Genomic DNA, 14,617 nt, shown 5'->3' with positions numbered 1-14,617 from the left:
GATGTTTCTCTCTCTCCCCCCTCTTCTCTCGAAAATCAATTTAAAAAGATATGAAAGAAAGTACTTCAGGATGAAATGAAAAGACATTAAACAGAAGCAGATACACATGGGTAATAAAGAGCACTGGTAAAGATTACTACATTAGTAAATATAAAATATAGTATAAATGTATTTTTGTTTTGTAACATCTTTTTTCTGATATAATTTAAATACAATAATTCAATAATTATAAATCTAAAGCATATAATATACACAGATATTCTTTGTATGACAATACAAAGATAAAGGCAGAGGAAATGGAGCTATACTGAAGCAAATTCTTTGTATGCTATTGCAATAAATTAGCATTAATCCAAACTAGAGTGTTTAAAGATAAGGTGCTAATTGTAATCCTCAGGTTAACCACTAAGAAGGTTACTTTACAAAATAGTAAATGAAACATTAAGTGAATTAAAATGATACACTAGAAAATATCTATTTAAGAAAAGAAGGCATTAATAGAGGGAGTTGAAGAACAAAAAAGATAATGACATATAGAAAGAAAAATAAAAATGGCAAATGTAAATCCAACCTGGAGAGTAATTATATTAGTGTATATGGATAAAGCACACTAATCAAGGACAGATATTGGCAGAATGGGTAAAAAACAAGAACAAAGTATATGCTTTCTCCAGTAGATACAGGTTAAATTTAAAGACACTATAGGTTTAAAGTAAAATTATAGAAACACCAGACAAATATATTTATACTAATATTACTAATACTACTGTCAGACAAAATTTTAAGACAAAATTGTTACTAGAGACAAATAGGTATATTTAATAATGATAAAAGAGTCAATCCATCAGAAAGCTGTAACAGTTATGAGCATATAGTAAATCCTCAATGTCTTGGTAGATTCTTGGAAACTGACTTCAAGAGAAATGACATAACAAAACCAGTTTTTCTTAGACTGATATAAATAAGAGTTAAGTTCCTATGACATATTTCTGGTCACAGAAACATCAGCAAATTTCTAAGTAAATACCCAATATACTTTTAATATTAAACTTTGAAATAGATGTGAGCTATACATATATTTTGGAAAGATTAAGAAACAAGATAATTATTTTCCAACTGGCTTAATCCAGTTCAGGGTTGTGGGTGGTGAGTCTGTTTGGGCAGCTCAGTTTTCGAGATGGTAATCAACCATGAACAGGATCCCATCCTTTACAGGGTGCGCTCATATACACTCACACTCACTCTGATTGGGACAGTTTAGACACACCAATTCACCTCATGTGCACATCTTTGGGATGTGGGAGGAAACCGGAATCCTCTGAGAAAACTCACACAGACATGTGGAAAACGTTCAGACTCACACAGACAGTGGCCCCAGCTAGGAATCATTTATTTTCATCAACATTATAACAAAATGACCTGAAATGCAATATTACTCAAGAACCTGCTGTATATGTATGCAATTACAGTTTTCAAATATATGATCCAAAACTGAAATCTCAAAAAGGAGAAATTGACACTTTGATAATAGATGAAGATTTTATTTTATTTTTAAAATTAAATCATTACACTGAGTGGCCAGATTATTATGATCTCTGAACGCATAATAATCTGGCCACTCAGTGTATATCCTATATAATAAAAGGCTAATATGCAAATTGTCCCCTCTACCAGGAGTTCAACCAGCAGGCAGGCCGGCCAATCGCCCATGTCCCCTCCCCCTGGCCAGGCTGGCCTGAGCCCACCCATGCACAAATTCATGCACTGGGCCTCTAATCTACACTAATAAAAGAGAAATATCCAAATTGACCGAACCTCCACAACACCAGCCAGCCAATCAGGAGTGAGTATGCAAATTAACCCAACAAAGATGGGTTAATTTGCATACGCAGGTGCGGAGCGGCTGGGCGGGGTGGAACGCCTGCTATGAGGGGGAGGGTGGAGGGTGGAGGTAGCTACAGGAGTGGTGCTCTGCTGGGAGCAAGGACTTGCAGGGTCCCGGACAGTTGGCAGCAAGGACTTGCAGGCTCCTGGGCGCTGGGAGCGAAGCCAGGGGCAGGAAGGCCTATTCTTGCACGAATCTTCATGCAATGGGCCTCTAGTATATATATATACTGAGTGGCCAGATTATTATACGTTCAGAGATCATAATAATCTGGCCACTCAGTGTATTGTTGAAAGTATTACATATGTCCCACCCCCCACTGACGTCTTTTAGCCTGCCCCTCCCACCTCTCTAAGCCTGCGCTACCCTATTGTCTGTGCCTATGAGTTATGCATATATGTATACAAGTTCTTGGTTGCTCTCTTCCCACTCACCTACCCATCCACCCCCGCCTTCCCTCTGAGATTCCACAGTCTGTACCACATGTCTATGTTTCTGGATATATTTTGTTCATTAGTTTATTTTGTTCATTAGATTCCACATATGAGTGCGATCATGTTATACTTGTCTTTCTCTAACTGGCTTATTTTGCTTAGCATAATACTCTCTAGGTCCCTCCATGCCATCTCAAAAAGTAAGAGTTCCTTCTTTTTTATTGCTGCATAGTATTCCATGATGTAAACGTACCACAGCATTTTTATCCACTCATCTTACTGATGGGCACAATCAACTATTGTAAATTGTGCTGCTATGAACATAGGGGTGCATACATTCTTTCTGATTGCTGTTTCAGGTTTCTTAGGATATATTCCTAGAAGTAGAATCACTGGGTCAAATGGCAGTTCCATTTTTAATTTTTTGCAGAAACTCCATACTATTAAAACCAAAATCTCATACATCTCTTGTAGCAATATGTTTGCCAATACATCTCGTAAGGAGAAAATAAACAAAGGGACTATGTCAAAATAAGAAGCTTCTGCACATATTTTCAATGAGGGGGAGGGGGAAAAGGTAATACCTGTAATACTTTCAACAATAAAGATAAATTAAAAGATAATATCAGGAATGTGAAAAGGCAACCTACAAAAAAGGAGAAAATACTTGCAAATCATATATTTGATAGATTTTTTCTGTAGAATATATAAAGAACTCATAAGTCAATAATAAAGACACCCAATTAAAAAATGGGCAAAATACATGAGTAGAAAAGTTTCCAAATAAGATATACAAATAGCCAACAAGTCCATGAAAAGATGCTCAGCATCACTAGTCATTAGGAAAATGAAAATCAAAACCACGGTGAGATACCACTTCACACCTACCAGGATGGCCATAATAAAAAAGATAGAAAATAAAGGTGTTGGTGAGAATATACAGAAATTGGAGTCTTCATACATTTCTGGAGGGATTTTTATGAGTAAAATACTGCAAACCTGTAAGTAATTTGACAATTCCTCAAAATTTAAGACATTACAACGTGACCCAGCTATTCCACTCCTAGATATATACCTAAAGGAAGTGAAGTCATATGTCCACAAAAATGTTGCATACAAATATTCTGAGTGGCATTTTTCATAATAAGCCAAAAGTGGTAACAGCACTAAGGTCTATGAAATGCCCAATGGATATGTATAATATTAAATAAAACTTGGTATCTTTATAGAATGGAATATTATTCATTAATTAAAAAATAAATGTAGCCATAGCCAGTTTGGCTCAATGGATAGAGCATTGACCCTTAGAAGGGCCTCGGGTTCGATTCTGGTCAAGGGCACATACCTCAGTTGCAGGCTTAACCCCCGGCCCTGGTCCAGGTGTGTGTGGGAGGCAACCAATCCGAATGTGTCTCTCTCACATCGATGTTTCTCTCTGTCTCTCCCCCTCCCTTCCACTCTCTGAAATCATTGGAAAAATATCCTGTGGTGAGGATTAATAATAAATAAGTATTGATTCTTTATAGAAAATGGATGAAATTTGAAAACATTATGCTAAGTGAAGTAGGCAGTCACAATAGACCAGAAATTTTATGATTCAATTTATATGAAATGGCTAGAAATAAGCAATTCTATAGAAATAGAAAGCGCATTAGTGGTTTTGCAGAGCTATAGAAATTGGAGGGGGAATGTGGAATGACTGCTAATTGGTCCAAAGTTTCCTTTTTTAGGATTTTGAATATATTTTTGAAATGCTTGCAGTGATAGGTACAAAATTCTGTGAATATACTAAAACCCATTGAATTGTACCCTGGGTTAAATTTATGATATATGAATTTTATGTCAATGGGCTGTGTACAATTTTTTAAAGTTCTTATATGTTGTATATCTTCTCCAGATTATATAATTGGAGAAGGGTTAGTTGGGAATAAACTAAACTGCCATTTTTACAGAAACTGGGACTTCTCTGTGCTATTTTAGCTTTATATTATATTCAAAGGCAGAGAAGAAAAGAGGGAAGAATACTGGTTCACACATGTGTACCACTTCTACCTGCCAGAAGCTCTTTACATCTCTACTTGCAAGGGTTATTTATGTCACTAAAATGGAAACAGTCATATAAATATAGTTTATAATTATGAGAAGAAATATTCTTAAATAAGACTCTATCATGCTAGAAGACATAATGATGTCTTATTTTATTTTTAAATATATTTTATTGATTTTTTACAGAGAGGAAGGGAGAGGAATAGAGAGTTAGAAACATCGATGAGAGAGAAACATCGATCAGCTGCCTCCTGCACACCTCCACTGGGGATATGCCTGAAACCAAGGTACATGCCCTTGACCGGAATCAAACCTGGGACCCTTCAGTCCGCAGGCCGATGCTCTATCCACTGAGCCAAACTGGTTAGGGCTAATTTTAATTTCTAAAATTTGGACTTTAGTTATACCAATAAGGAAACAAATATTATCCACAATGGTAAATGAAGGAAGCCAGTCTGGAAAGGGTACATTTTGTATGATTCTAGCTGTGACATTCTTGAAAAGGCAAAACTATGGAAACAGTAAAGATCAGTGTTTGCAGTGGATTTGGGGGTGGGGGGAGGGAGATCAAGTTGAGTAGGTGGAGCATGGGATTTTTTTAGGGCAGTGAACTTATTCTATATGTTATCTTAATGGTGGATACATGTCATTATACATTTGTTCAAACTTGTAGAATGTATAGCACAGAGTGAACCCTATGTAAACTGTGGACTTTAGTTAATTTTATTTATATATATATATATATATATATATATATATATATATATATACTATCTAATAAAAGAGTAATATGCAAATTGACCATCACTCCAACACACAAGATGGCTGCCTCCATGTGGTCAAAGATGGCTGCCCCCATGTGGACACAAGATGGCTGCCACAAGGTGGCCAGCAGGGGAGGGCAGTTGGGAGGGACCAGGCCTGCAAGGGAGGACAGTTGGGGGGGCCCCAGGCCTGCCAGGGAGAGCAGTTGGGGGGGACCAGGACTGCAGGGGAGGGCAGTTGGGGGTGACCAGGCCTGCAGGGGAGGGCAGTTAGGGGCAAACAGGCTGGCAGGGGAGCAGTTAGGCATGAATCAGGCTGGCAGGGAAGTGGTTAGGGGGTGATCAGGCTGGCAGGCAGAAGTGGTTAGGGGCAATCAGGAAGGCAGGCAGGCGAGCATTTGGGAGCCAGCACTCCTGGATTGTGAGAGGGCAGTCGGACATCCCTCGAGGCTTCCCAGATTGGAGAGGGTGCATGCTGGGCTGAGGGACACCGCCCCCCATCCACGAATTTCGTGCACTGGGCCTCTAGTGTGTGTGTGTGTATAGATAGATAGATAGATAGATAGATAGATAGATAGATAGATAGATAGATATAGATATATATAGATATATGTATAGGCTGTCTGTACTTACTGCTCAATTTTTCTCAAAACCTAAAACTTCTCTAAGAAATTAAGTCCATTAATTAAAAAAACAACAACTGCTGAAGGTAAGACATTTTAAAGAAAATTAATAGTAAGACATTTAAAAGAAAATAAGCCACAGAATAAATAATTCTGACAAAGCCTTTCTATCCAAAATAAATAACTCACCCAAATCAATAATAATAAGGCCAACATCCTAATGAAAAATGGGCAAAAACTTGAAAAAAATTGGACAATAAACACTAATGTTGAGGTGCTTAACATTATTAGTCATAAAGAAAATGCACAATAAACTATGAGATATGGTATCTCAGCCACTAGTCTGGCTAGAAGTAGAAAGATTAACACCAAATGGTGGCAAGGATATGGAGCAAATTCCATTGCTAGTGGAAGTACAGATTTTTTTAGTGTTTTCTTTATATATATTTTTTACCCACGAGAAAACATATGTCCTCAAAAAAGACTTGTACAAAGAAAGTTCATAAGAGCCCATAACTGGAAACAACCTAAATGTCTTCAACAGAAGGATGAACTGATGTGTTTGTTCAATAGAGTACCACTCAGCAATAAAAACAGAATGGACTATTCAATATGAATGAGCCTCAAAACCATTATAATGGGCCCAGCCAGTGTTGTTCAGTGGTTGAGCATTGACCTATAAACCAGGAGGTCACGGTTCGATTCCCAGTCAGGGCACATGCTCGGCTTATGGGCTTGGTCCCCAGCATGGGACGTGCAGGAGGGAGCTGATCAGTGATTCTCATCATTGATGTTTCTATCACTCTCTTCCTCTCCCTTCCTCTCTGAAATAAATAAAAAAATATTTATAAAAAATAAACAAAAAACCATTATATTGGGCAAAAAACCACACAAACCAAAATACCACTCATAAGAGTCATAATTTTGGAGCCTGTTTATATGAAGCTTTAGTCTAATTCAGCAATTTTTAACCTTTTTCATCTATTGGTACATGTAAACTAATTACTAAAATTTTGTGGCACACCAAAAAATATATTTTTTGCCAATCTGACAAAAAATATATATAATTTTGATTCATTCACACCGGACAGCTATTGTTGTATTGGCTATTGTCATTTTTTTTTATTTGACAACCTAAGGGTAAAGAGGTCAGTGCCCCTGACTAATAGTCAGTTATTACACATTTTAAAATTAATTGCAGCACACCATGTATTGCTGCATACTGGTTGAAAATTGCTGGTCTAATTGATAGTTGAACTGTTTGGGGGAGGGGGCATTTCCACTGGAAAGGTAAGTGGTAGAACTTAAGATTTTGTGGATTTCACTGTGTGTAAATTGTATATTAATATTAAAAAAACAGGGTTGTTGAAATAATAAAGTATTTCAGATATTGCACCAAATTATAACAATGGTAACTCCTTTTTAGCATTTTTGTGTTAAGCACTAGTCTAAACATTATATTCCTTTTATCTCATTTAATCAACATGTCAGGTATTTTTATTATCTTTGTCGAACTGATAAGGAAACTGAGACACAGGGAGGATAGTCACATAGCTTTTGAGGTCAGTGATCAGTCAGACACTAAGAACTGCAGGGTGATGGCTATACAACATTGCATTTCCTGACCGGTTGTGTCCAAAGTTTAAACTGACAACCTTGGTGGAAGAAGGGAATAGGGTGTGCATAATAGGAACATATATACAATTATGAGAACATTATTATTCATTTCTAGATTCAGTTATTTGTGTAGTAATTTGTAATGCTAATGACACCAAATGTGGGTGTGTTCCCTATTTCTAGACACTATTTTGTGACATATGCTGTTCTACAAGGACGTATGTACTTGAATGTACACATTTTAAATTGTGTGCAGGCAGAATTCCATTCCTCCACTGTCACAATTTCTAGCTTTGAAGAGGTTCTCTGGAAATGCTGCTTTTATCTTTCTTCAGCAATGATAAACTTTAATGTTGGAGTGTTGTAAGTTCTCACATAATAAGGCTTAGATTTTTGTTTGGTTTGGCAGTAGACTTCTGTTTAAAATTCCTTTAATCTGCTCATTCCGTGCTTTTTATATTCATTTTGATAGCTGATGGCTCTGTGAAGAATTGTGTATGAATTTATTGCATTAATAAAACTTGTATTTGTGACTCTTTCTCCATCCCAACTTGCTTAAAAGTGGGTTTTTCAGTGAATTGCTGAATTTTTGTCTTCTTTAGATTTCTTTTTTTTCCTGGAGGAAATAAGAAACAATTCATATGCTAGATCTAAAGTTTCATTAAAATTGCTTATGCCCTGTCTCAGGCATTTAAAGTGGGCCATCTGTCTAAACATCTCTCTCTTTTTTTTTCTGATCATTTCCTCGACTTATTCATGAGCCATGGGAGGGCTCCTTTGTAGTCTCCATGGAGCTGGTTCTGTCTACCCCCACTGAATACATCTATGTGCTTGCATAACATAGCTTTTCACCGTGCTGGAAATTCTCTGAACTTCGTTCAGATGAATGGCCCACTTTTCTGAAGGCCTTTTTCTTCCTGCAAAGATTTGTATGCAGAAGCTGACCTCTGTGGCTATGGAATGCAGCATATTATTCTTGATCATTTTACAGACCACCCACTGTGAAAGTTATGATGAAGGATTGCTTAATGATTCTTTGACCACTAACATTGTTTTAACTCAGTATTTCACTCCGAAATAGGTAATAGCACAGTTGAAACCAGCTTTTCTGAGTGTCTGATAATATGGTTTTGAGATGCTTATAATCCCAGCTAACTAAAGATCCTATAGTTATGTTTACATAAAATCTGCTTTAAAAAAATGACATGTTAAAACAGTGTATTTGCATTAGTACTTTTTTGATTAAAATATTTCAATAAGCTAAATGTATTAGCATTAGCATTTGTGACAATCAACTGACAGTTTTTGTCATAAAATGTAGAAAAATTTAGTTTTATTGAGCATATTCTTTCTGGCTGGTTGATGATAATCAAAGTAGACAGGTCTGGGTGAGAGCTATTATTTGATTTGCTTTGTGAGCAGCTGTTTATGTGAATTCCTTTTCCCTTTTTTTTGGGAGGGAGGAGGTTGTGTTTTGAAGTAGTAGTAGCTTAAATTATAACAGCTTTGCAAGTAACTAATAAGTTGTACAGATGAAATTTTTGATCAGGTGGTAGCTGCTTTCCCTTAGATACATACTTCAGGAAAGGAGGCTAGTTTCTGTGTGTTATTGCCATGAAGAGCTGCATGAAGCTCCATGAGTTTTGCTCCTTCTTTTCAGACTCATTTATAAAAATCATCTCTGAGACTAGTTTGGATTTATTAGATAAATGTAATTCTTTTTTAAACTTTGAAATATAACTTTACATAATAATTACCATTATAAACAGTAGAATTGCTATCAATTGTTGTTAATGTAGTTTCAATAATTTTGCAGAAATAGAGCATATGTACTTTTAGGTTGGTATGTGTTATTATTTTTATTTATAGTGTATTATAGTTTATTGGTATTTATATTGGACATGACATACATGCCCAAACCCATCCATTCTATTTACAAACAAAAGTACTTTGAAACAAATGTAAAGCCAGAAGGACTCGGCAAATTTTGTTTGTGGAAGATCAAATTCATAAAGAGATTCCACATTGATGATCTTTTCTTGGTAGCTCAAGGTTTTGCGTTCACAGTGGAACCTCTTTCCTATATCTTACTAACATGTCACCTTGAAAGAAATTTTTAGAAAAGTGCCACTTCAGGGCTTTTGTGCTGAGAAGAAACAACAGTTTTCCTCTGTTACCACCCTCCCCCTCCCAACTTTGCTCTGATCCATATTTTACAATGGTGGAAATTTGGGTTCAAAAGGATTGACTGAGTTCCTGGGGACATTTCTAGGAAGAGAATGGGCTGAGATGAGACCTCAGCATTTTAACTCAAGAGCCCGTGCTGCAAGTTTCCTCTTGGGGAGGTTATAACATATACGAAACAGATGTGGATCAAAATAAAAGAATGGAAAAATAAATAGTAGTTAGGTTCCGAAGAGAGGCAACTCCATCTCCCCACCAGCTGTAAGATCACTTTCTGTGGGAAAATGCTTTTTGGGTTCCAACAGGATGTCAAGATCAACAACTTCCTTACTCCTCTGGAAACAGAGGCTTGTTGCATCATAACTAAAGTGTCTCCACATTTACTTGAAAGAATTACCTCCATTGGGCCACTAAATTATGAAAATATCAAGCATATAATATAGGTTAAGTACAAGGGAGATCACTGAAGTGTATACTATAATTAGGGAACAGTTTATGAGAGAAATTCTTTTAGACAATCTGTTTGAGAAGCAGAGAGAGGAATTCAGTTTCCTTAAAGGGATTTCAGTTATGGGGTAAAATAAGAGAATAGGCCTAGAGTTGGGACTAATTATAACAATAAAAGTTAACATTTACACACATTATTTAATCCTCAATACATCATTTTGATGCAGACAATATGATTATCCTTATTTTATACACTAGAGGCCCACTGCATGAAATTGGTGCCCGGGGTGGGGGTGGGGGAGGGTGTCCCTCAGCCCAGCCTGCACCTTCTCCAATCTGGGACCCCTCTCATAATCCAGGACTGCTGGCTCCCAACCACTCACCTGCCTGCCTGCCTGATTGCCCCTAACTTCTTCTGCCTGCCAGCCTGATCACCCCCTAAACACTCCCCTGCCACCCTGATCGATGTCTAACTGCTCCCCTGCCGGCCCGATTGCCCCTAACTGCCCTCCCCTGCCAACCTGGTTACCCCCAACTGCCCTCCCCTGCTGGCCCAGTCAACCCTAACTGCCCTTCCCTGCCGGCCTGGTCGCCCCCAATTGCCCTCCCCTGCCAGCCTGATCACCCCTAACTGCCCTCCCCTGCTGGCCTGATCCCCCCCAACTGCCCTCCCCTGCAGGCCTGGTCACCCCCAACTACCCACCCCTGCTGGCCCAGTCACCCCTAACTGCCCTCCCCAGCTGGCCTGATCACCCACAACTGCTCTCCCCTGCTGGCCATCTTGTGGCAGCCATCTTGTGTCCACATGGGGGTGGCCATCTTGTGTTGGAACAATGGTCGATTTGCATAGTACCTCTTTATTATATAGGATAAGGAAACTGAGACTTGAATAGTTTGCTCCAGGTCAAACTAATAAATGGCAAGCTGGAAGTCACCAGAGTGAGTTTGTAACCTCTGTGCTTATTTCTCTTGCTCCTCTTAACTTGGCTTGGTTTGGTTTGGTTTGTGAAGCAGTTTAAGCACTTGGCTCAATCAAATCAGAGAGTAATCAGAAATAGGTACAAAGAGTGGGGTCTTATTTTAAGGAAATTGAATGGTAGGTAAGTTAAGATTTAACCTGAGCTGAAGTAGAAAGTCTTGGAACAATCTGGAGCAGGAGAGTAACCTAATTATCAGGACTGCAAATATTTCAGAAAGCCACATTGCCCTGACCTGTAGTACCCCTGAGAGGTCAGGGTGATAACCCCAGTTGAAGGTGAACTAAGGGAAGTCTAGTGAGGTCATCTATGCAGTCCAAATGCAGCCAGGTTGTAATCTGGGAGCTCAAGGTGAGATCAGACAATAAATGGTCCAGGCTGCCTGTCACTAGTTGAGTCAGTTAAGCAGAGACAGGGTTGAATCATGTATGAACATTTATTCCAATAATGCCAGAAGTATGGGAGAACATTAGGTCATCCATGAAAGTCTGCTTTTCACCCCCTCTCTCCCCTTTAAGCCAACTGCTTATATTGGGTAGAAGGACAAAGATTGTATCTGGAAGGAAATAGGCAAAAGGAGTAACAATGGGTATGCAAAAGGAATAAAATTGGGTAAAATGGGTACAGATTATAGGCAATGAGGGCTGAGGGATTGCTAAAGGAGGCAACCCCCATTGTTTCAGCAACAAGTTTGTTAATCTTTTCATGATGATAGGCAATTCTCAGATAAGGAGAATGGACCGTATTTCCAGGTTAATACCCAGGTCCCGGGATGTACAATTCCCAGCCAGGTTAGAATGTGCTTTCTTTAATCAGAACAAAACAATCACAGTTTACAGAGCATGATTAATACTTCTTATAACTAGTCTCCACTGTTCTGTTTCTCCCTCCTGCCCCTAACAAAGGTTCACTCTCCTTCAGTAGTTCATGCTGTGTCCCTTGAGTGACAGGGCTTATCCTGTGCATGCTTTGGGATACATAAAAATAAGGCATGATCTTGGTCTTTGAGAAGCTCACAGGCCTATAGGGGAAAAAGACATAAACAAAAAAATGCCCCTTGGAATAGAGTGGAATTGGAGCACAGAAGGACTGTTCTCCCTTTCCTTCTCTCTGGGCCATGCCTTCTTTTCTCTCTCCCCTCCTTCTCTCCCTCTTGCATGCTCCCCTGTTGTTCTTTCCAGTTCTCAAGTGTGATGCTCTGTTCTGAAACAGTCTTCTTCAGAGTGCCAAAAAGACTCTTCCAGGCCTTCATATGCATTATTACTGGTTTTTTTTATGCATATTTCACTTTAATTTTCACTCTTATAGTATTGAAAATATTTTTTCATCTTTAGGAAATAAGTAGTGGGTCAAATACAAATATTTACCTTAGTGATTAATTATTCTCCATTAAACATATGTCTAGAAATGATTTGATTATATTCAAAGTTTTTGTGACTATAACTTTTTAAAAAAATCAAATACACAGAAAATACTTTTGAAATTGGTTGGTATGGGGGGTTAAATTAAAATATAGCCTGCAACATTTTTTCAGAACTAGGACTTAAGCCAGAGTCTGGATACTACATATTTAGTATTTAGTACATATTACTTCACAACTACAAATAATGTAAACATACAATATTTAAATTAGTTTAACTCAGAAATCATTAAAATGTTGTAAATTTAAAAAAATGTGTGGGCCCTGGTTGTTTTGCTCAGTGGTTAGAGTGGAGACCCGTGCAATGAACCTGGGTTTCAGGTTTGATCTCTGGCCCTGCTGGGCTCATGCGGGAGGCAACCAGTTGATGTGTCTCTCTCACATTGCTGTTTCTCTCTCTCTCTTCCTCCCTTCCACTCTCTCTAAAAATATCCTCTGGTGAGGATTAACAAAAAATAAAATAAATGTGCCAAATATTTGTATTCTAAAAATGTTTTTATCTCCGGCTGCTTCATTCAATTTTTCTGGACCATGTAACATTGATCATGCACAAGAAAAAAATCTCTGTGTTAAGACAAGCATTAGTGATGTTGTATTCTTATCAAAACAAATAAATGAAAAAAAACACACAAAAGGAAGGTTTTGGAGGTGATGGGAATGTTTATTACCTTGATTGTGGTGATGGTAACATGAGCGAATAAATACGTCCCAACTCACCAAAGTGTATATGCTAATTATGTACAGTTTTGTTTTGTTTTGTTTTTCCAAACTCAGTAAAAAAAAAAAAAAGGTCTAGCATTGTAGTATTTTAAAAACAGTCTTGGACAGTAACCAGATATTGAAAAGAAATGAATATTGTTTAAGGAAGGTTAATCTTTGAAGGACTGTCACAAATAAAGCCACTGAAATTCATAGACTAGATGAGGGTACTTCAAATAGATGATGGAACCACAATTATCCCAGAATGACTGCTGTTGTCCTTGGAGTGTCTGTGTATGAGGTGTTTTTTTTTTTTTAATCTCTCTAGTTTTTTTCAAGAATAGAACCTTTAAAATAAAATGTTCTGAAATACAGTCTTTGGGAGTTTTACTCTGTACACTTAATCTCAAAAGAAAATCAGTTTACTGAGAAATAAAAATATGAAATTATTAAGTGTTTTTCTTTTCTTTCTACTTCAGAGTGCCTATTGTTAAACCACAAGTGGCTAACTGGGAGCTTTCAGTAAAACTGAATGATGAAGTTCATACTGTTGTAGCATCAAACAATGGGAAAATGTTCTCGGTAAGTTTCTTTTTTGGGGGTGGTATAATTTTGAAATTATCTATGAATATTTGAAACAATTTTTAACTTCTGCAGTGACTTACATCTTTTGAATCTATAACATAGCTTTGTATTTGTTTCATTTTCTTTAGGAAGCTGAATGTAAATGGAATATTTTTTCTCTGATGGTAATTAGGAAATAACATTCCTAGATTTAGTCGCATTCTAAACCCACCTCTTGACACCTGATTCATTTTTTCTTTTGTTATTGAGATACTTTTGGCTTTGCAATAGAGAAGAGTATCTTTAATTATAATTCCAAATGTATGATAGCTGTGGTAGGTCACCATTCTTTTAAAATAATAATCTGAAGCCTCATATAACATTTTCTTGAGATTTCATGTTGTGAGACATTCTTGAGGCTAAATTTACCTTATGATGACATTCCTTTTGTTTTGAAGAACTTAAAACCCTAGGATGATATCCATGACAAAACTGCTTTAGTTTAATTCTTGTCTGTACTGAATAATGTTACAATAAGATTTAGTGTTTGTACTGTGGTATAAGTAATATGCTTAAATTCTGTTTTTGAGATTGCCAGAAAAAAACCATGAAGTTTCTGTTTTCACTTGTGTCCTTTTTTAGTTTCAATATGAACCCAGAAACTACTATATAGTTAGCACAATAAATATTATATTAATTTACATTCCTTTTCTCATGGCTAAGCTGCATTGAAATGTCATTTTGTTTTTGGGGAAAATGACTTTTTGTCAAAAGATTTAAACAGGATATGAAAATCATAATAATACAATTTCACTGAAATAAGACCTGCTGAGGTTTTAGGTGCACGGCAGTTTCTTGATCCCAGCTAAAAAATGCCGGAAGTCAAGAATTAATGAGAATTCATTTATTCAACAAATACTTAGGCAAGACTGTACCGGCTGTGTGCTAGATAAGTGC

The 14,617-nt window shown here is 37.2% G+C and overlaps 1 protein-coding gene across 2 annotated transcripts in view; it reads left to right on the top strand.

Moving 5' to 3' along the window:
* The window catches only part of PCCA (propionyl-CoA carboxylase subunit alpha), a 377,531-nt gene that overhangs the window by 234,691 nt on the left and 128,223 nt on the right, over window positions 1–14,617 (top strand). For both annotated transcript variants that reach the window (XM_079779445.1, XM_079779444.1), the window contains exon 19: window positions 13,576–13,678. In XM_079779445.1, the coding sequence (XP_079635571.1) occupies window positions 13,576–13,678 (103 nt within the window). The remainder of the gene's footprint in view (window positions 1–13,575; window positions 13,679–14,617) is intronic.

This window comes from Cnephaeus nilssonii, assembly GCF_951640355.1.
Source record: "Cnephaeus nilssonii genome assembly, chromosome: 8".
Taxonomy (NCBI): Eukaryota; Metazoa; Chordata; class Mammalia; order Chiroptera; family Vespertilionidae; genus Cnephaeus; species Cnephaeus nilssonii.
Note: the sequence above shows the minus strand (reverse complement) of the source record. Positions and strands in the feature narration are given on the sequence as shown.